This window comes from Oryzias melastigma, linkage group LG1, assembly GCF_002922805.2.
Source record: "Oryzias melastigma strain HK-1 linkage group LG1, ASM292280v2, whole genome shotgun sequence".
NCBI classification, from domain to species: Eukaryota; Metazoa; Chordata; class Actinopteri; order Beloniformes; family Adrianichthyidae; genus Oryzias; species Oryzias melastigma.
In genome coordinates this window covers 22863848-22886469 of record NC_050512.1, presented here as the reverse complement: position 1 = coordinate 22886469, position 22622 = coordinate 22863848, and the positions used below count along the sequence as shown (strand labels likewise).

The 22622-nt window shown below is 37.5% G+C and overlaps 5 protein-coding genes across 6 annotated transcripts in view; 3 read left to right on the top strand and 2 right to left on the bottom strand.

Moving 5' to 3' along the window:
• The window catches only part of LOC112157370 (nuclear factor 1 X-type), a 114971-nt gene extending 110137 nt beyond the window's left edge, over positions 1 to 4834 (top strand). Inside the window, exon 14 of the mRNA XM_024290070.2 lies at positions 591 to 4834. Coding sequence (XP_024145838.1) covers positions 591 to 605 — 15 coding nt within the window. The 3' untranslated portion in view covers positions 606 to 4834. The remainder of the gene's footprint in view (positions 1 to 590) is intronic.
• Positions 4835 to 4893: 59 nt separating this feature from the next.
• On the bottom strand, positions 4894 to 7856 carry LOC112157373 (pistil-specific extensin-like protein). Its single transcript, XM_024290073.2, has 4 exons — positions 7499 to 7856; positions 6077 to 6244; positions 5838 to 5990; positions 4894 to 5770 (listed from the first exon to the last, which is right to left on the bottom strand). Exons 1-4 carry the CDS (start codon positions 7499 to 7501, stop codon positions 5738 to 5740), a joined length of 357 nt encoding a protein of 118 aa, XP_024145841.1. The 5' UTR covers positions 7502 to 7856; the 3' UTR covers positions 4894 to 5737.
• An 818-nt stretch (positions 7857 to 8674) lies between these two features.
• rnf11a (ring finger protein 11a) lies at positions 8675 to 13540 on the top strand. Its single transcript, XM_024290072.2, has 3 exons — positions 8675 to 9104; positions 10515 to 10687; positions 11794 to 13540. The coding sequence occupies exons 1-3, from the start codon at positions 9006 to 9008 to the stop codon at positions 11963 to 11965; spliced, it is 444 nt and encodes a 147-aa protein (XP_024145840.1). The 5' UTR covers positions 8675 to 9005; the 3' UTR covers positions 11966 to 13540.
• Positions 13541 to 13764: 224 nt separating this feature from the next.
• Positions 13765 to 15417, bottom strand: LOC112157371 (heme oxygenase). Its single transcript, XM_024290071.2, has 6 exons — positions 15299 to 15417; positions 15151 to 15207; positions 14830 to 14941; positions 14535 to 14750; positions 14189 to 14461; positions 13765 to 14094 (listed from the first exon to the last, which is right to left on the bottom strand). Exons 2-6 carry the CDS (start codon positions 15198 to 15200, stop codon positions 13924 to 13926), a joined length of 822 nt encoding a protein of 273 aa, XP_024145839.1. The 5' UTR covers positions 15201 to 15207; positions 15299 to 15417; the 3' UTR covers positions 13765 to 13923.
• A 981-nt stretch (positions 15418 to 16398) lies between these two features.
• LOC112157312 (HMG domain-containing protein 4) lies at positions 16399 to 22589 on the top strand. Of its 2 annotated transcripts, none has more exons than XM_024289992.2 (7): positions 16399 to 16987; positions 18095 to 18233; positions 19188 to 19218; positions 19347 to 19450; positions 19614 to 19937; positions 22245 to 22367; positions 22460 to 22589. In XM_024289992.2, the coding sequence occupies exons 2-7, from the start codon at positions 18120 to 18122 to the stop codon at positions 22502 to 22504; spliced, it is 741 nt and encodes a 246-aa protein (XP_024145760.1). In that variant the 5' UTR covers positions 16399 to 16987; positions 18095 to 18119; the 3' UTR covers positions 22505 to 22589. The 2 variants fall into 2 exon arrangements, with proteins under 2 accessions (XP_024145760.1, XP_024145759.1); XM_024289991.2 differs by having other exon boundaries at positions 16401 to 16987; positions 19188 to 19230.
• The last annotated feature ends 33 nt before the right edge of the window (positions 22590 to 22622 follow it).

Genomic DNA, 22622 nt, shown 5'->3' with positions numbered 1-22622 from the left:
AATAATTAAATATCGCATTGACAGTATTTTAAATCACCAAATAAAGCATCCCGATATTTCATCGAATCGATGTTTTTTTTAAAATCCAACTAATTATAATTAAAATTATGTTAATTTATTAGCCCTTACTTTATTTTATTTATTTTTATTTTTTGCCAGAGAGCCAAAGCAGAGGGCTAAAAGAGCCACATGTGGCTCCGGAGCCTCAGGTTGCAGACCCCTTTAGTGATATTCCCTTAATTTATGCTTGACTTTATTTTTTTATTAATATTTTTGTATGTTTTGACTTTAATCTTTGAAATGTTTTTGTTGCTAAAACAAAATAACTATGAACTAACTATAAGGATAGTTTATAAGAAATGAAATTGAGTAATGTTCCACAGTTAAATCTTTGGATTTTCATAAATCTTCTAACCTTAACTCATATCTAAATCTGAATTGTGTGTATGCTCAGTTTAATTTGATGAATTTCAGGAGGTTTTTCTGTCGTAATTCTGTTTTTTTCACTGTATGCAGCCACTGAAAGCTGGACTGAATCATCTGAGAGGTGGGAAACACTAAACAGAAACCCTCTTCTGCTCTCTCCACAGTCCTGGTTCCTCTGACAAGGCCTCTGAATCCACAGCTCACGTTGTGTCATAAGAAATTGGAAAGCTGAAAAACAAACACATTCACCGTTGGTAAAGAACAAACTGCTGAAAAGGTCTTTCTCGCCAAACACTATTGAAAGTACTACTACAGAACCCGAGAACTCCCACAGCGCCCCCATGAGGACTCCCACTTCAGCACGTTTCACGCAGGAATGCTTGTCCCCTTTCACCCAGGAGGCTTGAACCAGATTGAGCGGACAGACTCGGAAGAATACACAGGAGAGGAAGAGGAAGATGAGGAACAAACTCTGAAATGCCAGAACGGAAACACAACATAGAAAACTGACAAACGACCAATTCAACATTTTTTTTCTTCTTTTAAAATATATATATCTATATATATATTTCTTGTTATCTCCACAATGAAACTCCATGCATTGGCTGAGAGATCCACAAAAAAACATAGTTCATGGTGGAGTGGCATGTGATGTCGCCCAAACTTCATATCAGTGCATTTCTCCATCACACATAGCACTCATCGCCGTTCAGGCCCCTCCCCTCAGGGTGGAGACCTATGTGTTGCCACGCTCTGCTGCTTGATTCCCTCAGTCCTGAGCCTTTCTCCTTTTCCAATTGGCCAATCACAGTCACGCCATCTGATGGCGTGACACGTATCTGCACTAAAGCGGCTGTTTTTTGTTTTTTTTTTCCTTTTTTTTAATTATTATTATGATTAATTGTTTACCTGTCAAATGATGCGGGTGTCCTGCAGTGGGAGAGGTGACAGCCATGAGGCGAGTGAACACCAGACAGAAAGACATAACACTAACTTTACACGTGCTCCTTCGTCCCCTCACCTATGCACTATTAATTTTTTTAATAAGGGATGAAAAGTGTTGCACATCGATGATCACATGAGCGATCGAAGAAGTGGCCGGCTGCCACTGCAGGGCTGAAGCTGTCCCCTGAAATGCGCAGCACTACGCACACAGACGCATGTTTGCAGACCTTCTCCAGAGCAACAACCCCTTTGTTTACTGACACATATTATTCGCTTCATATCATCAGCTTTAACTTCAGGCATACTCTGGCTTTTTTTTTTTCTTTTTTTTTTTACCCCAAGTTTTTGGTTTGTCTTTCCTGGTTTGTTTTAAATTGCATTTTTTTTTTTATCCCTCAGTTTTTCCTCAGCAGTTTTTGCAAATCTCTCTTCCACGGGCAGCACCGTATGGGAGCTCATCACATGCAAACCCAAACGCATGCATACAATGCACACCGACGCCACCCACAACAAAATTAGAAAGGGAAGCCTTTACATTTGGTTCTCCACATCGCCTTTGTTAAGGTTTTTGTCATTTTAATTTTTCTATGTAAATGTTCACATTAAAATTGTTGTTATCATGACAAGATATTTACCTCACAAAATAACTGGACTGCCTGGCTGTTGGTTCTGTTTTGCAGGGATAGTTAGCAGAGCTAAGGATTTACTCTTAGCCTCTCTAGAAACATTAGTTCTATGTACTAAAAGCATATATCTAAACTATAACAGTATAAGGAAGTGCCTCTATTCCCCCTCCCACGTTTAAGCTAAAACTTTGGGGGGGATGTTGGTGCATGTGGAAACCATTGGCTGGATCTTTATAGAGGACTGCAACTATTTTTTTTTTTTTTGTAAAGACAGAGAGATCCTATATATTTATGATATATGCTCCTTTTAAACTTTTGCTACACACGCTTGCTGGCAGTCTAGTTATTTTCTGAACTCTCACACCCCGACCCCCCCACAAGCCGCTTCAGTAATACCACCAATCAAAAGACACCATCTGCAACACAGCATTATGACATGTCAAAAATCGACAGTAGATTTGAAGAAGTGTTTTTTTTTTTGTTTTTTTTTTGATGGAAAGTATTATTATTGAAAATATGTGTCGATTGAGCCACGTGCAATGCATTGGGTAGATCATTGTGTTTGTCTGTTAGAGATTTTTAAGAAAGCTTAGAGAAAAGAGAAAAAAAATGTACGGTAATTGTTTTAAAGTCCGCACGCTCCAGGACTCTAAACTCGAGAGCCATGAGAAATCCTAGTCTTTGTAAGTTTGGGGGTATTTGTTTTCACTTCCTTCTTCTCTTTTTTTTTTTTTTTTTACTGTTTTATGTGTAATCATTTGTTAATAAATATGCGGGAGGGCTGAAGGAAAAGAAAACCGACACAAAAAAGAATCATCAGATGAAAACTGGTGCTTTAACGCGATAAAAAAAATCCATTCAGACCGACGAGTGAAAACAAACCATTTAGGAAAACAGCATTATTCCTCTATCTCTCTATTTGTATTCTTCTCTTTGTATCAAGTTCGGGGAGAGGTGGCAGTTTGTTCCGATCTGCATTCGATCTCCTTCCTGAGAACTGCCGGGACACTCACCAGCAAAAGTCGACTCGATAGGGTTGCCCCTTGCAGACGATTCCTCCCCTGAAACCTCGTGTCTTATCGTCCTCACCTGCTCCTCACGTTGGAGAAGCGCGAGACCTTCTGTACACATCGAGGGGGCAATCGTAGCTCATAATCAGGCAGAAATAGACCTTTTTTTTTTTTTTTTAAAAGTAAAAGCTGAGCCTCTCCCCCCCTGTTCCACCCCCTCCTCTGTAAATGATTCTTCTAGTGCTCGTGCTGTAGTGTATAGTTTCCCAGCAGTTAAAGGTTGTCCCCTTGAAAGTGCCTTTTGTTCACAGACTCCATTTTTGTAATCCAGGTCGCCCCTTTGTTTTCAAAAATGGTTTGAGGTGGCAGGTTGTTCCCCAGTGCCCCCCTCCCGCATGGAGGGGGGGGCAAGAGGTCATTGCCAGTTCAGCGCTTCTGGACAACTTCTTCCTCCGGCGTTCAAAATGAATCCCCTCCCCTCTATCCTAAATTCATTTTTCAAAGCTGTGTATCTATATGTTTATATTATATATATAGATATGCACCTTTGTAAAGCTCAAAAAGAAACTGGTGTGAATTAGTTCTTTACTTTTTATGGATAAATGACAAAAAAAAAAAAAAAGCTTAAAAAAAGTTGTTCTTGTTCAGCTTTGGCTCTTTTTTCTTTTCCTTTGTCTCCACTGTCTGTTTTCTGGTAGACACTGGAGTAGTCTGTAACTGTGTGTCCGTCACTCTCCGTCTCTCGCGCGCCCTTCTCTGCTGTTGGGAGGGTGGGAAAAAAATAAGAAAGAAAAAAAGATATTTCGGGAAACAAAAAAAAAAAAACAAAACAAAAAAAAACCTTTTTTGTCTGAGCAGAATGCAGTTAGCTCACATGTTATTCTTGTCTGTATGCTTCACATTGTATTACCATATCCATCTACTTCAGCTTCTCCATTCAGCAGCTAATGTAAGTGAACAAATTACACGGACGGGCTTTTGGGGGTGTCCTTGGGTGGATTAGGAAGGGCCAACAGGGGTTCAAAGGGTTTGGGTGCACAAGGTTTACATGGAGGATCAACAGGGTCTGGAGGGCTGGGTGAGCTGCTTCGGGACGTTAGGAAAGGGCTGCTCAGACTAGATTAATTCTCTTTTGTTTTTAGCTATTTATATTTTGGCTTTGTTTTATCCCCCCCCCCCCTTTATGTTTCCCTTTTTTTTTAAATTTGGAATAAAAATTTGCAATCAGGGTATGCTGTCGTTGAGGCTCCCCTTTCGGGACGCCTTGGACTGTAAAAATGAAAAGCTGCAAGCACCTTATAAACCGGGCGCGTCCCGCATGAGGCCCAAAGAGGAAGCTGCATCACTCGGATGAAATCCCACATCAATTGAAACCGATTTTTTCAAGTGAAGTATTGTTCCAGGTGGGTTCCACAAAGTAGAACCCTCAGCAGTATTAAAACAACACACCAACTACATAGCTAAAAAAAAGGCACACGTGACCTCTGACCTCTCAGACTGAAGAGGATTCAGGGGAAGTTCTGCCACTTTCCTCCTCTGACCTCCTCATGCTGGACAGTCCTGTGTCTTTGTTGTTTATTTTGTTTTTCTTAAATGTGTATGGTTATTGGGAAAAAAAAAAAAGACAGCAACCCAGGCCCCCCCTCCTTGACTCCTTGGTCTTCTACGCCTCTGTCCGTGCTCTCAGTGCAGCACCACTTCATTGTGAGAACACCCCCAGGGCTCCACGTGAAATGCATGTGTTAATTACAGTTTCTTTTCCATAAGAAGAAAAACAGTTTGAGAAGAGCAGCACCTGATTGAATAAAAAGGATGTTCTTGACTGTACCTCCTCGCCGGGTCTCGTCTTTTTTTTTGTTCTTAAATACTGACCAAGAACGGCAATAGTTGGAAATATTTATGCTCTTTATTTCACATTGGACGACATATCAACTGTAGTTGCAAAAATGTGCAAAATTTAACATAGGAATTATTACAGTGTCAACCGAAATAAATAAAAAATTACAATAAAAGAGCAAAAATAAACACGTTTATCCCCCGCGGCTTTTCTAAACTTGCAGAAAAAAATCTGGAAGTGCTTGGGTTGTAGTACCTTAATTTTTTTGTAAGTTTAAAAATTCATGATTGCACAAAATATGAAAGAAAATAAGTGCTCCCATAAAAACGAGCTAAATTACAGTATTTATCCTACCACAAGAAGTTTGAACAAAAATAACGACAGAAAATAAGAAACTCATATTCCCAAATGTATAGAAATCTTATGACATGTTGTGGTTGTACAAGCTTTAACAAAACAGTTTGATAAAAAAAACACCAACATACTTATATGCTATCCTGTAGAAATGTATGTTTAGATACAGTACCTTTTTTATCATTATTTTTAAGTTGCATATATTTGTATATATATGCATATTGTTACTCTAATATGCATTTGTTTATCAAAAAAAATGTAAAAGGGGCAGAAAAACATGTTTTGTTCTTTGTTCCCTTTCTTTTCCCTCGTATTAGAACATTTTCAAGATCTCTTGTTTTGTGGAAATGAAAAAACAAAGGAAAAAATTGAAGTTACAAAATGATATCCTCAGCACAGGAACAACAATCAGAACTAAATAGTTTTACCTGAACATGTCTCCAGCTTCCATGTTTTACCATCACTGAGATCTTATTAATCATTCATAATCATCAAGATACCTGTTCTAACAGTTATAATTCACGGATGACTTCACGCTCTTATGTTTGATCCTCTTCGACCGCCGTCTCATTCTGCGAAACAGAGTGAACATTTTTTCTCTAAAACCTAAACGTTCCAGTAAAACTAGAGATAACATACCTGCTGGCTGTTCAGGGCCTCTGCTGCGGGGCTGGTTTCCTGCACAGGCGGGAGTATCGTTTCCCCACCGGGAGGATTGTCACCTTGACTGTCTGGCGGTGGAGACTGGAGTCCATTTTCCTCAATGAGAGGCGAGGAGGAAGGTTCTTCAGGCTGCGTGTTCAAAAACATCTCCATCACATGAGTGAGCAGCACTCCAGAACTTCTGCTGCATTTGTGTGAGTCTGAAAGAGACTGACCTGGTGGTTCTGATCCGGTCCGTGACCCGTTTCCTGGACAGGAGGTTTGGGAGGATCAGAGGTAAATGGAATTGCAGCAGGTTGAGGTCTTGGTGGATCACGACTTTGACGGGCCTTGGTTTTTACCGACGGGGGTGGAGGTGGAGCTGGGGGGATCATACTAGTTTCCTAAGTGTAAAAGAAAATATATATATTTTAACATTATTTTCATTAAAGAATTGTAATAAGAATATATTTGCTTAGAAGTTATTTATGTCCAATAGGAGAGAACTAAACTTTATAGATCACGAACCTCCATGGTAAGTTTATTTTTGATTAAAGGCTTGACTTTTGGATTATTTCAAGCAATCAAAAAATATTAATACTAAAATAGACAAGCAAAAAATACATATATATATCAAAATTTGGTTGATTATTTGTGAACTATAAGTAAAATAATCCATATACTTCCACATGTAAATGAAGCCAATACAACTCTTAACCATAATTAGACAAGTTTGCACTTATACACACTATCCATTAAATGCGAAATTCATCAAATAGCTTAATTATTTGCTTAATGGAAGTAGCAAACTGGTATAATCCTACCCCTATTATGCTTCGTGTGCTCATTTTTTGCAACTTTAATGAATACGAAAAAAAGTAAAGAATGACTGTGTATTGTACAATTTAATAGGAACAGATCTGGGTGTTATTAATTTGATCCACAACCTGACCCACCTCAGAAAGAGCATCCCTCCATCATGGTAACAAGTAAATAAGGGGACATAAATGTCCTGATTGTGTAGCTGCACATTGCAAATGATCAGAGCCTCTTCAGAAGACGCAGGAAAACTATTCTAAGAGGTAGAGATACATACTTTAAGCTAGGTATGCTGAGCTAGCTAGGAAGCTTTAACAACTGGTGGTAGGTGGTAAATGGTCCATAATCAAAGAGTTTTTTCCTCCCTTTTTAAGTGAGGCTGACTGTTTAATGTGTCCATTTTACAGATCAAAAAATAAATTGCATGAAGTCTGAGTGAGATTCGCTCTGAGATCTGTGTTCTCCGTTAGCTAAACTTAGCTAGCACTTAAAGGTATTTGCGAAGAGCGCTCACTCCTTACTAATATTATGACTCATAACTTACAGCCCGCATAATGTTGTCGGGAGTGAACCCACTTCACTTAAGTTTGTTGTGACAACACGAACACGTTTTATGTCATAAATTACGGAAACTCCAAATTCCGAATATCTATGAACTACTAATATATACTCAACAACAATATTTGAAAGTAGCGAAACGTGCAACTATTCGTTATAATAAATAACTTAGATACAAGATCAAAAATGTGGTTTTACACATATAAAACTATTAAAAAAATAAACGATTGAGTCTACATGAATATGTTTTTGTTAGATAATGCAGCGACTCTAAAACTTACCATTTAACGATAAGTATAACTTGAGGAGTGCCCTGCTTAAGTTAAACAAACCCTCAAGCCCAAGCGCTGCTTCTTCTTCAGTTTCAAATTTCACTCTGGTTGCACCGTGTGCAATACTGCCCTCTGCCGGAATAATTGAATATCGAAATACATCATTGTTTTATTTTTCTGTGATTTTGACTGTTTGGGTCGGTGGTGTAATCATTTTATGATTTTAAATATAGGTAAAAATAAATGAAAAAACGATTAGTTTATTAAATATCATTATGTGTGGACTATGTTTTGTCACCTTGTGTTAAACAAACAAATAAATACATAAATTAAAAAAAATTAAATTAAATTAAATTAAATTAAATTAAATTGCATTTAAATAAAATAAAATAAAATAAAAATACCAATATATCACCTTTGCAGTCCCCTGAAGTCACAGAGGGTTTTTACTAACTTGGGTGACTAATTAAAATATTAATATTCAAAATTTACATTTCTTTTGATTATGGGATGTATGTAAATAAGACTCAAATTAAAAATTCTCCAACATTAATATTAGGAATTAACCAAAAACCCATATCTCGTGTGCATTGGCTATTATTTTTTCTACTAATACCAGGTTCCATGCGAGCGCTTTTCTAGAAACCTATATCTATAAAAACATTTAATATTTTGGAAAATAACCTTGGCAAACAGAACAAAAAACAACCTAGGATGGTATTTTTAAGACAGTTTGTCAATAAATCTCTGACAGCAGAACTAGTAAATCTTAATTTATCTATGATGTGTGTATTGTATGCATACTGGATATGAATTGTAACCTTTATGGCAAAAAAAAGAAAAAAGATTTTTGATTATAAGTAATTACAGTGTCAAGAAGATTGCCTGGTTTTTCTAATTTAGCTGTCAATTTTTATTTATATTCTAATTAATGTAATTTTTATTGAAGTTTTCAATCAACTATATCAAATTAAATTGCCTGTTATTTCAATTATATTAGCAGACATACCCGAATAAGTGACCAATGTAATTAGACTCTAAAATATAATGTATTTTTTTTAAACAGAGTTGTATGTTTATATAGATGAATGTAGATTTAAGTCGATAATTTCTGGGAATTTAATTTAAAATCCATAAAAAAGGAGCATATGCTTTTTATTTTGAAAGGATATGTGAGTTCTTACCTAAAGCGGAAGTGCAGTTTTAGAAATCTTCCTGATAGCGATACTTCCGGTGCTTATTTAGTGTAAACACAACACACAGCTGGACACTCAAATATGACCTTGTAAGACAGAGTTTAGAACCCGTGTGTCGTCCGCCGCGGTGAGGTTTCTTTTCCTGCATTTTCGTCCACAGAAGTTGCTCTTCCGTGAAGCTAAATTCGAGCGAACCGCCGTCTGACAGACAGCGAGCTAAGCTAGCGAGAAGCCAGAAACCGCTCGCGCTCGTTGTGTCCAAAGTTGGCTCAGTCAAGCCCTTATAAAAAAGCGTCCTCTCTCATGTTTGTGTCAGGTCAATGGGAAACTGTCTATTTTCACAAGGTGCGGATGACCTCTCGCCTCTGAACGAGTCCGAGGGGGGCAGTCTGCCCGGAGAGCCGACGGCAGCACAACAGGTGAGCTGGATAAATGGTTATATTTAGTTACCTTACTATTCTGCTGGTTGCAGTAACATTTCTGCATGTGTTCACTTGTTTTTAAGCCACCAGAGCAAATTAGTACATGTTATGCAACGTGTTAACATAATATATGTAACTTTAGAGGCTTTTATTAAGATGATCAAACAGAAAATGTAAACGCAGTATCCTATTACGTTATATTTAGACCATTAACGTCATCTAGCTGTGTATGTTTTGTAAGTTTTAAAGCCATCTAACTGCTATTAATCAATTAATTTAAATAGTATCAATATTAGTATTGTTTTACAGGTCAGCTTTTGAGTTAAAGTTTGGAAATCTGCCACATTACTTTCTTATCTTTGCAAAAAGGTGACTTTTTGAAGATTTACTATTTGTTTTATTTAGTTTGATCCTTTTAGCTCATGCAAACTCTTTCATTTATGTAGAATTTTTATTTAATATAGTCCTCAACATTTAGTGAGATCAAATAGGATGGACGGTTTAATTCATTCCCAGTTGGAAATCCCTTATATAAAAGCTTTTTTCCAGGCAGTTCCAAGTATCAACAAACCCTTAGTCACCTCAAGACATGCACAAAAACTTAGTGTGTTTTGTTCATGCTGCTGATTGTGCGGTGAAGGATTTTTATAGCATCGTTATGTTGGCCAAACACATGACTTTCTACCAGGAAAACCAAAGAGGACTGAAGTATAAACTCTGGGTGTGGAAAATTGGGATCTCAAAAGAAAATGTGTGCAAGGGAAAATTGATTTTCTTCCTTCAAAAATCAGTTTTTAATCATAAGAATCAGATGTTTTTTATATTTTATTTTGAGCATTGCTGCTATTCTGTGCAATAAACACACAAAGATCTAAGGAAAAAGAGCGACCTCTCCAGATCTGGTGCCATTGAGGTCCAAAGTCTTCACCTACTTACCCTAATCTGTTTGAACCACAGGTTTCATGGGCCACATCTCTTCATTTAACTTGTTATAATATAACAAAATAATCAGTGATTTCAGTATCTAGCATCGACTGTGAGGGATGCTTGTCCTCAGTTACACTGAAAGGAAACTTTTAGACTTATTGAAGTCTCATAACTTGACAGATATCTCAGTTGGGATATCGTGCAAAGGTAATGCCAGTATTTCCTCAACAGCTGCACAGGCTTTAACCTGACCAGCACCGACAGTCTTATCTGACTCCTGGCCTGATGACTATTATAAGGCTGACATGGTTATCGGGTTTATGGCATCTCTATAAAGTCCATGCAGCTGCTGTCACTGAAGCAGAACGAGGGCAGAACAGTATTATGTAATTTATCACTAATTTTTTGTATTTTATTTTCAATTTTGTTAAACTGGTTCTCAGAGTACAAATAATGCAATTAGTTTTAAATCTTTTCCAGGAGCGCAACCATCCTGTGCCCGTGTTCCATCCAACCCCTGGGGCGAGTCGTCCAGTCAGCCAGCTGACGGAGGAGGAGCAGATCCGAATTGCCCAGCGCATTGGACTAATTCACCACCTTCCCAAGGGCATCTTCAACCCCGGCTCTGACTCCTCTGAAAAGAAAGTGAAAGAGTACGTTGAATGGGGGTTTTGCATGTCTAGGGCTGTCACTAGCGATTATTTAAGTAGTCAATTAGTCACCAATTTATTATTTTTCAAGAATTATTGTTACATAAGGTGATGTGCAATTTATTTATTTTTTTACCAAAGGTGATAGCGCTGGTACTCGGTTCGTGTCATGTATGGTACTTCTAATGCTTGGCATATAGTGCATTCACAGACATTGAAATTTTACACGTATACTTCACGAATTTCAATTTAATCTTAAAAAAGATGAATTGTTTAATGTCCCAGGTGACGTTTGCTAGCACAAAAAAGGGATAATTGCCTCATAAGATGCAGGGTTCCTAATTCTTGCTCTAAATCACTTTCTACATTTTTCATACAAAATAATCAGCAAAAAATATGTATATATTTTTTGGTCAAACCTAAACATCAGTGTTGTTTTGGGTCATTTAACAACAAATCCTGAAAATTTTCACAGTTTTTCCATCCTCAAAGTTCTGCAGCATATCTGTTCGAAGCTGCTTTTCTCCAAGACAGAATCAGTCAAGAAAGACCTGGTGGCAGAAAAGATGGTGGCTGAAAATCATTAGCCGGAAGCGGAAAGTCACTTTTATCAAAACTTTTTCTAGTGTTCAGGATTAGCTTAAAATGTGTCAAAGCACTTTAAGGATATTAACAAGTGTTGAGATTTGTAAAACTGTTAAGACTTTAACATTGGAGCTTTAGCTCCAGAGCAGTGTTTATGTTTAACCACAGTTTGTTTCAACTCTTTACACGATCAGCGTGAATCACCTCTGTTGTGGAGAAACGCGGCTTTGGGCCGATATACATTTTTTTCTAATATTGGTAATGTGTTGCATATTGGTGAAAAGCCACTCTAAGGTGTTGCTTACCATCAAGTAATACGTTGATGGTATAAGGAGCTATGGTATGTCAAAGACTATTGGAGGTTTTGACAGAAACACTTCAGGTGGTAAAGGCTCAAAGCTTAAAATGTAAAAAAAACCACCTGTTAGAGTCGCCGGTTATATTCACATTCGTTGACAGCCCTACTTGTGTCCAGCTCTACACAAATAATTGATTGACTGTGTCCTCAAATCTCCCTTGTTCAGGTGTGTGATCTGCATGATGGATTTTGAGTATGGAGACCCCATTCGGTTCTTGCCCTGCCTTCACATCTACCACGTGGGCTGCATCGACCCGTGGCTGATGCGCTCCTTCACCTGCCCCTCCTGCATGGAGCCTGTAGACGCAGCCCTGCTGTCCACCTACGAAACCAACTGAGCGGCCTCCCGCCGGCTGCTCCCGCCTAGAAACAAGTGCTCCTTCGTAGGCACGACTGTCCTGTTTCTGCTCGACAGGTAGCCACGGTGATGTGGGATGAAGCAGGTATTTATAGAAGTGGTTTTGCAGAAGTGCAATGCTTAGGTTTGATATGCCCCTTTTATTTCTTTGGAGGTGGGAAAGTTGTTGATAATGTGCCAAATGAATTTAGATGAATAAAATAGGATAATATATATTAGAAGAATTTTGCTTCACCTCTGCTTAACTGGCAGTTCTGATTTTTAAAGTAAATGGTGGACTTTGCTTAATGAGAAAAATGTCTGAGCTTCCTATGAAAGCATGAAGTGAAGTCAGAATGGACGTGAATGTCTCTGAAATGCAATCCACCAAACAGAGGGTGACGACGCCGATCGTCTTGAACGAAATGATACTGTGAAATCCCACAACATTTCACGTTTACAGCGCTGTGATGCAAAATGCCGTCATTTTACAACTTTCTTGAAGCTTTCATTTTAAAACAGTTTGTTGTATAGATCCTTTTTTTTTTATTCTAAAAGCTGCTTTTTAAGAAGTTAATCCAAGTTTTTGCCTTACAAGATAACAAATCCCTGGGTTTACTTTTAATGTGACATTGTAAAACCCAGCTCTTAAGTGTCCTCTGTGTTCATCTGTCATCAACATTTACACAAAATGCTGTGCAATCTCCTTAAAGCACCTTGATAGAACCCAAATCTGAAACACTGTAGAACTCGGAATGGTTTCTCTTTTCAGTCGTTTATGCTGTTGTTGCTTTGAGCCTGAAGTGGGTTGAGGATGTCTTTTATTAGTAATCATGCATTTCCAAAAATCTTGGAGCGGTAATACAAACCGATAATGCTTAAATGTAAAGCACACGTTCTAAATTGTGAAATATATGCTACTATTAGAGAGGAATGTATTGTAAAGCAGGATTTTACCTAGATTTCAAGTGTGAGTGATGATAAGAAGCTGATATTAATTTTACTGTGCACTTCTTGTGCCTTTTTTTAAGGTCTACGTTGGCTAATTCATGTGAAGTACAATCATTTCTGAAATTGCTAATGTCTTTCTTTAGCTGTCCTCTAGGGGGAGACAGACACCAGCCGTTTTCAGATCTTGGAAAGTTTCTCTGTTGCATGGTATGGTGCGGTTCAGTTTTTATCATCATGCGAGCCAGCATTTTTATATTGTGATCCGGCTTTCTAAGACCAAAATCAGTTGATTCCACAGCTATCTTAAGACACTACGGTCTTCTGATTGGATAATAATTATCATGTGACCTGACCTACTTAAAAAAAACATGTCTTGGCAAAAATCAAAGCTCGTGACTCCAAACTTTTTCCTTTTTTTTTTCAAATGTTCTGATGAAAGCAGTAAAGTATTCAGGAGAAAACCAAGTTCCTTCCGCCTGAGTTGAGCCACACTTTGCCATGTAGTATAAAAATGCCATTAAGAGAAAATCTGTAATGAAGTCGGGACATTTTATCTGGCTGTTTTTATTTATGCATGTTGAGAAACTGAAGAAACTTCAATAAAGATGAATACCACCTTACTGATCAAAGTATTTCTGATATGTATTTGTAAATAGAAAATGTAACATTTCCCACACTTGAGATGATTTTAATAAAAGAATTGGAGCAGAAAGCATAATTTAAATCTCACTGATGTTGAGGGTTTTCAGTCGCCTGGATCGTCCAACCTCTTATTAGTCTTTGCTAAACACTTTAAGGGCACAGCAATAACTAGAAAATGGTAAAATAACACAAAAAAAACTTTGAGAAAACTTTTACATCTTTTTTTATTTAAAAAAAAATGATTTTACAGTATATCATTTGAACACAAAGTGCTGCAGTGTCACAGTAACATTTACTTTTGGTCTTAACAGACTTGATCCCTTTACAGAAATGTGAAATAACACTTTGGATAAAATGTGTCTCCATTTATAGAGCGTAGAGCCCCATGCTGACTGTAGCCAGAGCCACAAAAAGTCCCAGCACCATCCTGATGAGCGGGACGTGGAGTGTGTTCGCCTGTCCTGACTTGTAGTCTGTTAAACTGTTCTGCAGCTTGTTTTCTGTGACGTCCAGCATCTTCTGGATGTCATCAAAGACCTGCAAATCAAACGATTAAAAAAAAAAAAAAAAAAAGTCAGCTCTACTTGGGTCAAAAATGAACACCGAGTGATTTCAATGTCTTTGTTCTTACCTGGATGTTGAACTCGAAGGCCCGGACCGCCTCCTCCAGCACGCCGTTCCGCTGCTCCTCCGTCAGCTCCACACTGTTCATCCGGCTGCGGTAGAGCTGCTTGAACAGGTTGGGGCTGGAGACTCCAGGGAAGGTGAAGAAAGACAGACCCTCGCTGGTTTTCAGCCCCATGGATTTCTGGGCGATCCGACCAAGAACCTGGCCTCCGGACAGATCGCCGAGGTAACGGGTGTAAGCATGGGCCACCAGAAACTCTGGGTTCTCTTTGCCAATCTGAGGAACATCCAAAAATGAGTAGTTGCACTCTAATGAAAAACCCATTTATGTTTTATGTAATGAGGTTTACCTGTCTGAGCCTGTGACAGTATCTCTCTGTAGCAGCAGGAACAACAATCTTCTCCCTCCAGTTGGTGCCGTAGAAAAACTCCAGGTCTTTCTCAATGAACTCCAGTCTGGCCAGTTCAGATGGGAAGTAAATGGGTGCAACACCAGCATGGCTGGAGTTCCTGTCCATCTCTTCCTCCAGAGCTTTGTAAATCTCATACAGGGAGCACAGGAGGAGCTGCAGGAGAAAGAGCAACATCTGGTGTCAGATTAAGAGCTAGATTAGTGCAAAAATCAGTGCTGGGATATTTGATCACCTTATATTGTGGAAGTGTGACTTTTCCCCGCTGGAAGCTGAGCATGAGCTCGGTGCTTTCTGCTCTGACGTGACTCTCCTTTGTCACTTTCTTGATCTGTTCAGACAGATCCCTGAAAAAGAGGAGGAATCCCCTTAAGAGCTGCTAGTTTCAATTTGAATGTAACGGACCCAATTATCTCATGGGAAAAATAAAAGAAACAGGCAATTGGTAGAAAACATTCAGGAACTCTATCAGAAAGTAAAAGCCATTAAAAGCTTTGTTCTATAAATGAATACTTTAAAGGAGATGAATTGGATTTAAAAGAAAATCTCAGCAAACCTGTCAGCATTCTGCTCTGTTGCTGTTTGAGTCTTCCTCTCTGTTTCCATTGTTATCCTAAAATCCAAAATTCACTTTGAAACATCTTATCTTGTTTTTAGAATTTGCCAGATTTACAGTCTTAAAATCTGATATATGTTTTACTCACCAGTTAAAGATGATGATCTCCTTTGGACTTGTTCTCTTACTCTGGAAGTCTTGTGCAGTTTGTTTGCCTTCTTTGTCCTTTTATACCCTGGTGGCTTCAGTCTCCTCCCACCACATTAAAAACGGGATCAGAGTCACAGCGAGACATGAGTTCAGTGGGAGGCCCTGAGAGATAACATGATGCAGCAGTTTTGAGAATCTGCTGAGGGAGGGACTACTGGCGTTAGCATGACATCGGGAATTCTGCTTTTGGAAAACCAGAGGGAGGGGGAAGGCTGGGAGCTTAACATGACTGTGCAAACGGACATTCCAAAGTCGAACCAGACCAGCAAGAAAGCACGATCCAAACATGACTCAGAGCTTTTAGATTGAGAATGAAAACAGATAACATTGTTGGAAATCTTTATGTAATCTCTTATGTTTATAGATATTTTTATAAACTCTAGATAGAGTGACTTCCTGAGATTTGTTTTATCTTTAAATAAATCTGTTCTGATAAAGTTAAAATAACTATTTGGAGAAAACAAACACAATTCTTCCAAATCTGTTTTTACACATGATTAACTATTATTGTTTTATATAAAGCTGAATCAATCTGATGAGCTTTTATGGCTTGAGGGATTTTATCACCTTTTTTTTTCTTAAATGTATTAAAAAACAAAACAAAACAAAAAACTATCTGGGTTGGTTTTTGTGGAGTATCTTGGATTCATTTATGGTACTGATTGTATCAAACAGCCTGAAAATTTAGAACCAAAAAAAACTCTCTGAGATCTGATTTTTCATGCAATTTTATTTATCTTAACCACTATCTCATGTACTGGCTGAGTATTTCCTATAAAGTCCCACTCCAGTCATCTTTTGATCTAATTTGTAGGCGTTCCCAGCACTATTTTAATTAGGGTAATGCTGCTTTTTTAATCAATATAATAATAATAATAAAAACTGTGTAACTTTCAAGGACATCGTATTTGCAAAAAGACTACAGTAGTTCATTAGAAATCTATCTCTGAGTTGTGGGTGAAGCCTGCCTACACTTCCTATCATCCCTTTTACACTTTCCCTCTAGCTCACGGCCCCTAACACCCCCAAGCTAACACTACTGGTGAAACAAAAATGGCGAGCAATATTAAAGTTATCCTACAATTTTGAAAAATAGAAAACTTAAAAAGCTGCAGAAATGTACTTAAACTGGATTTTCTAAACACAATGTAGGCTACTAGGATTTTTTCCCCTTCACTGAAAAGCAGCCAAATGTTTCACAAATCGCTTCAATTTTTTTTCTTTTTTGCTTGTTTTTTTACAATAAAGTCTTCAAAATGTAGTGATTTTGGCTGAAACTCCTCCAACCTGGCAACAACAGTATGAACCAATTGGCCAAGATAACATGACTCGGCAGTCATGACGGGAGGCGGAGTGAGGAGGGGAGAGTAGAGTTAACGTGAGACAGCGCTGAGTTTTTTTCTCCAACATAAACTAATGGCAGACCGTTCGACAGACTTCGGCTCCAGTCGTGCATTTCCGTCTGGGCGGGACAAATGTTTAGTCAGCTGAGCTGATTTTCGCTGGAAATTACGACAGACGCCAAACTTAAGAAATCTGTTGATTCGTTTTTTGAAAAAGTTGACAAACTATAAATCCGAAAAGTGTTGAACATTCGTGACTGCAGAACACGTTTCGGTGCGGCAGAGTAAGTAAACTCAAGCATTTGGTTCTTGGCCTCGCGCCAAAAGCCCGCGTGCACCAGTATCTGATGACATTAAAAATGGGTTAAACTATGGAAACGCTGCACATTTAGCACTTTTATTTTATAACTGGCTATAAATCTGTAAAAAACTGAGAAAAATTTTAATTTTTAAAGTTTCCTTTCTCCCTTAAAATTAACCAAAAACCATTACTTTGATATAAATCCAGTGTTTGTGTCCTTTAAACTGTGCCTTTATCATTCCTTTGGGGTTTATTGCATTTGCAATTACGTTTTACTGAAATTTCAAAGCAAAAAGTGATTTTTTTCATGATTTTTAATATATGAAAAACATGGATTTTGTGGATTATGTGTGCACTTACAGTTAAATTTTCTTTGTTGTGCACCTTTAATCTTTAAAGGGCCATTCCAATGAAAATTGTGTTTTTGTTGTTTTTAGCATGTTCTTGTGGCATTTTTCCTCATGATTGAGGGCACAATATTGGAGGTTTTCTTTAATTAAGTTGTTGTGAATCAGGAGAAGATGAAAAAATGCACTAGCATTATTCAAGTTATAATCTGGCCAATCAGATAGATGCCTTAATAAAAAAGCATGTGGTGCCCCAGGCCCCCATCTCAAACGTTCAAAATATTTGATCGACAGATTCTCCTGAGCGTTTTCAGTGGAAGAGGTGTGGCCTTCCAACAAACTCCCTCCTGGATAGCATAGAAATGATGACTCTGACAATGCCTGTAAACAGATGGATCATGGGAAGGGATTAGGCTTAGTCCCAGCCACCCACAGTTTGGAGGGAAATTTCTGATGAAGTGCTGCCACTCTGCAGAAGCTATGTCCTGGAAAACGACACAGGTTCATTGGTTTTGGCTAAAAATGGCATAATTTTAATTAGAAGACCACAGGGAACGCTTTTAAAATAGGTAAAAATTAGATTGGAGTCGGATTGTTGCACAATTTTAATGTCCTGCTGTCAGTAAGTTTAATTTTATCAGACACTTTTTTTCATTCATCATCCAGAAGGCTAACATGATTACCCAAAATGTTCCTGAATTTGTTATTTTTTGCCTAAATGTGTCTTGTGTATTCTTCCACAGCTGACCGTGCCCCACAGGAGGACACATGGATGGCGAAACAGACAGTGATGGCCCCAGAGAAAACCAAAAAGACATTACCATGGAGGTGGAGAACCTTTTGGTTGAAGCTAAGAATTCTGGCACAAAGGGACTTCAGGAGGTAAGAATATTTCAAAACTTGATTTTAAAAAGACAGTAAAGTTGTAGTTGCTGTCTGATGCTTTAGAACAGTGGTCCCCCAACTCCTTGGCTGCAGACTGGTACCGGTCCGTGGGTCACATGATACCGGGCCACAGACGAAAATAAAGAAATACATGTCCTAATTTAGATTATCTCCATTTAGTTTATTTTGTGTTCCTGAAGGAATTTTTGTTTTTAGTCTTAATTGGGAAATTCAGAAACGACTCCCACAAATCATCAATCTTTATCCTATGTTTAAAAAATATCTACTGATATTTTTAGACTTTTTTTTTAAACCTAAATTTCTTGTAGTAACATTTTATTTTGAAAATAGACTCTCAGAAACTGGAAGAATTAAAAATGCTGACTTCAGCACCGTTCAGACCAGACCGTGAAAATGCTGTCAAATTTAAACCAGTCCTTGGGCTGAGTTAAAATGTTTATTTAATATTCTAGATATTAACATACATTTAACATACAATTTAATTATGATAAAGCCTTTGTGGCTATTGTCAGATTCTTATAGACACAGCTCAATGCATTGAGCGTTGGTTGTTCTGACTGAAATACTATAGATAAATTGCTGTAAATATCAGAATGGGGGAACAAGACAACAAAATGCATTTTGTGACATTTTCATGCAAATTAGGAGAAATTCTGAAATTTTCATTTAGGAAAAAAACAAAAAAAATTGTCTTCACCATTTTTTCTAATTTGTCAAATCCATGTAAAACATGTTTTTAGGTGGGTTTTTCATCTGCTTCAAGGAGTAGAAGATGGTGAATTAGTTTTTTGTGGGCGCTTTAGTCAGATTAGTTGTTCCTCTAACCCGGTCTTGATGCCGTTCAGGTGTGTTGCTCCAGGTGAAGTTGAACTGTCCTACCTGACATAAAGTGAGTTTCACTCACATTTGTTTTCTGTTTATCCGTCACAGAAACTGGATGACTCCAAGAAACAACACAATGGCATATTGAGCGGTAACATTTTGTGTTATGTCACTTTATTGCTAATCACCTGTCTGCGTTTATTTTCAGTTATTTACACCCTTTAATAAACTATAATCCTAAACTAAAGGCTATTTTGTAATTTTTAGGTAGAACAGACGCTGAACTGCAGTGGTCAGACTCCTCTGGTTCTCTCTCTGCTCATGCAGTGTACGTGTTTTCAGATGAATGGACAATGAGACGGGAGGAAGAGGTGAACGAACACTAAATTAATTTATTTCACTGTTCATAACTTCAAAGAAAATTTCTCTTAGACGAGCTGCTGACTAGTTTTCATTCATAAATGTTTATGAATATATTTTAATTTCATTTATTCAACATATATTTATATTAAATTCTTTTTTTATTTCCACCAGATGAATACTACCTCCCTGCTGGAAAATTGGGCGTGTCCTGATAGAGAAGGTCACCGTGATCCAGCTGAAAGTCTGTCCATGCCCCTAGTTTTGAGCAGGTCGGATCTTTCTGATCTCTATACCCAGGCTGGCCTTGCGGTACCAAACCTGTCCAGCAAGCCCAGCAGTCCCATTGCTTCTTCACGCTTTGTGACCAGTCCAACAACGGACGCCCTCAAGTTTGCGTCCAGACGTTCAAGCGGAGATCCTGTCTCTGCTGCCGCTCACCTGCACCTCCTGGGGGAATCCCTGTCTTTGATTGGGCAACATCTGCAGGAAACAAATGTAGGTAAAACACAGCAATATTCTTTGGATTATTTTAATTCCATGACTTATTAAAAAAAAAACTAACTTTAATATTCAATCCAATCTCTGGTATAATGTTTCTTTAAAGTATGGCTCACTTAAGTTATTACTTTTAAAAGATTTTTTTTATATTTTTGCAGGTAATATTTAGTTTAAAGTTTATAATTTTGTATAAGTCACTAAATGACCCTCATCTGTTGAAGATTAAACACTTTAAAATAACTTCACCCTCTTTTTTTGCCAATATTCAAAGCAAAAGCTCCAACATTGCAGCACAGTCTAACCTGAACAGAAGAAAGCCCACAGCTGTGTTTGTCAAACACTCTGCAAATATAAAATGTTTGCCGTGTCGATTTTTGAAAAGGCTCTGAGGCCACTGTGTGGTAAAATATAGGCCAATATTTAAACATTTTTTTCTGTTTTATTGAGATTTTTCTGAAAATTCCTGCCGAATAATAATTAAAGTATTTGAGTTTGAAACATATTGACCAAACAGACTAAAAAGAGTTTGGATTTTAGGTATTCCAGCTTCATTTTTTGTTAGATTTCCAAACACATGTTGAGCACAACATCTTACAATATATAAAAATATATTGTGTCTAGATTTATGATGATTAATTCTGGTGAATTCAAGTTAGAATCAGTTGTTTTAATAAATGACACATTTTATTTTGTTGATTAATGTATAAAAAAAAGATTCTTGAGCTTTAATAATTAAAGGAATAAAAAAAAACTTTTTAGGATCCAAGTTTGTAAACAGAAATAACTTTCTTCTAACTTAGTCATTTTTTTTTCTTTCACTTGGGTTGCATTAAATCTTGCATTTAGAAACACACTGGAAGACATTTGTCCTCAGAATCTGGTAGGTGGCGCTGTTTGACAAGTTATGTTAATGCAAAAATGTTTCTAATGGCCTAAACAAAAGCACCAACTTTAGGAGGAATTTAGCAAGTATTTTTCATTTAGATTTTTTCTGCATTTCTTTCATTTTAGTTGAGAAAACAAATCAAATTTTGACTTTTTTACTGACTCTTTTCTTTGTTTATTCCATTTCCTGAGTTGACATTTGCATTTTTGCGGTGAGAAAAATAGAAAAATGGTCAAAATAGAAATAAATTCAGCAATAAAATATGAAAACTCAGTTGAATAATTTAAATTGTTTGAGGTTTGTGGTAAAATCGTTCAATCCTCTCATCACACTGTGCCACCAACCCCTCATGACCTTTAGTTGAACAGTATTTTACATCTGAAAGTCATTTACTGTTTTTCAAAAAAATGAGAAAAAGAAACTAACAGTGGAAGAGGCAGAGACCATCAGAAGACAGAAAACTTTCGATCTGTCTTGAGAAGCAGCAAAGAACTTGAATGTGTCGGTGAGTCCAGGTTCCTTCCCCGTCAGACGATGCTGATGGTCTGGCAGAGCTGAGGTTTACTGATGGGTGGATCACTTGATGACAGCTTCATTGTGATTAAAGCCAGTATCTGTTTTAATTGTGAAGAGAAGACTTTGAGCTGCAGGATCGATGGGTTGGGCTTCAGCAGGAAAGTCATCAGAATAAGAGAAAAAGACTCATCTGGGTTAGAAAACCACTAAAGACTGGAAGAAGGTGTTACAGAGAACCGACCAATGAATCCAAGTTCTGAAATCTTTGGTTGCAGAATCTTTCACACCATCTGGTGAAAGGCTGTCAAACAAGAAGGAAGTGTGATGATATATCCCATACCCCATTGTGTTTATGTGGGACGAACGAGACAAAAGAGAGAGAACAAGTCAGACATTTATGAAACTTCTGCAGAGTTCAAATTAACTTTTTAACTTTTTTTTTTTTTTTACTGAATAAAAATGGTGCAGGTATTATACCTGTAACAAGTAGCTACTTTGACAAATTAAAAGTCATTATAATCAATAAAAAGTTCCAGGTGTTTTTGTAACCACATTTTCTTATACTATTTATTCATTTCAGAGTAAAAGTCTGTAAATGAATACTTTTCAGTAGAAAAGTCAGAGCGATTTTAAGATTTTGACTGTTACTTCATGTAAAGTGAGACATGCTGACATAATTATTATTTTATGATTAATTTGCTGCATTTTAAATCATATTTTCATTTCTCTTTTTACTGAAAAGCGTTTTGGCTTTATTCAACATTAGTTCTGAATGTCGTTCACTATCTCGGCCTCTGAAACATCACTTTGAAAATAAGTGACGATCTGCTGTCACACTAGCAGACTTAACTGTTATTTAGTTTTTAGTCATGTTTTATGGGCCTCTTTTTGCGTCTCTGCAGAAAATGGTGTGTTTGTCCAGTTCCTTCTCTTTACTTTTGGATTCCATGCTTTGTGCCCTGGCTCCACTGATGAGCCTCACCTCTCAAATACCCGAGCTGTCGGGCTGCACAGACTGCACACTGGTGAGAAAAGCTCTCCTTCAACCGCAACATTTTAGACACTACTTACAGTAGGCATTTATTGTTTTTCTTTTTGTTGTTTTTTTTTCTCTAAGGCATCCTCTCTGGAAAATTTTGCTTATTTGATGCCTGGACTATAAGTCATGAAAGAAAACTATATTTGATTTGCATCTTTTTGCCAATTCATTTTTGCAAGTATCGCAATAAACTTTACATACGCATGTCTTTACCGCCTGATAAACTTGAATACTGATACAC

Coding starts and splice junctions, on each gene's coding strand:
- LOC112157373 (XM_024290073.2), bottom strand. Junction 5,991..6,076: donor GACCGGATCAGAACCACCAG/GTCAGTCTCTTT, acceptor TTGAACACGCAG/CCTGAAGAACCTTCCTCCTC. Junction 5,771..5,837: donor AGGCCCTGAACAGCCAGCAG/GTATGTTATCTC, acceptor TCTGTTTCGCAG/AATGAGACGGCGGTCGAAGA.
- rnf11a (XM_024290072.2), top strand. CDS start 9,006: ATGGGAAACTGTCTATTTTCACAAGGTGCGGATGACCTCTCGCCTCTG. Junction 9,105..10,514: donor AGCCGACGGCAGCACAACAG/GTGAGCTGGATA, acceptor AATCTTTTCCAG/GAGCGCAACCATCCTGTGCC. Junction 10,688..11,793: donor TCTGAAAAGAAAGTGAAAGA/GTACGTTGAATG, acceptor TCCCTTGTTCAG/GTGTGTGATCTGCATGATGG.
- LOC112157371 (XM_024290071.2), bottom strand. CDS start 15,200: ATGGAAACAGAGAGGAAGACTCAAACAGCAACAGAGCAGAATGCTGAC. Junction 14,942..15,150: donor ACAGAGCAGAATGCTGACAG/GTTTGCTGAGAT, acceptor CCTCTTTTTCAG/GGATCTGTCTGAACAGATCA. Junction 14,462..14,534: donor ACTGTCACAGGCTCAGACAG/GTAAACCTCATT, acceptor GATGTTCCTCAG/ATTGGCAAAGAGAACCCAGA.
- LOC112157312 (XM_024289991.2), top strand. CDS start 18,120: ATGGATGGCGAAACAGACAGTGATGGCCCCAGAGAAAACCAAAAAGAC. Junction 19,231..19,346: donor ACACAATGGCATATTGAGCG/GTAACATTTTGT, acceptor TGTAATTTTTAG/GTAGAACAGACGCTGAACTG. Junction 22,368..22,459: donor GCTGCACAGACTGCACACTG/GTGAGAAAAGCT, acceptor TTTTTCTCTAAG/GCATCCTCTCTGGAAAATTT.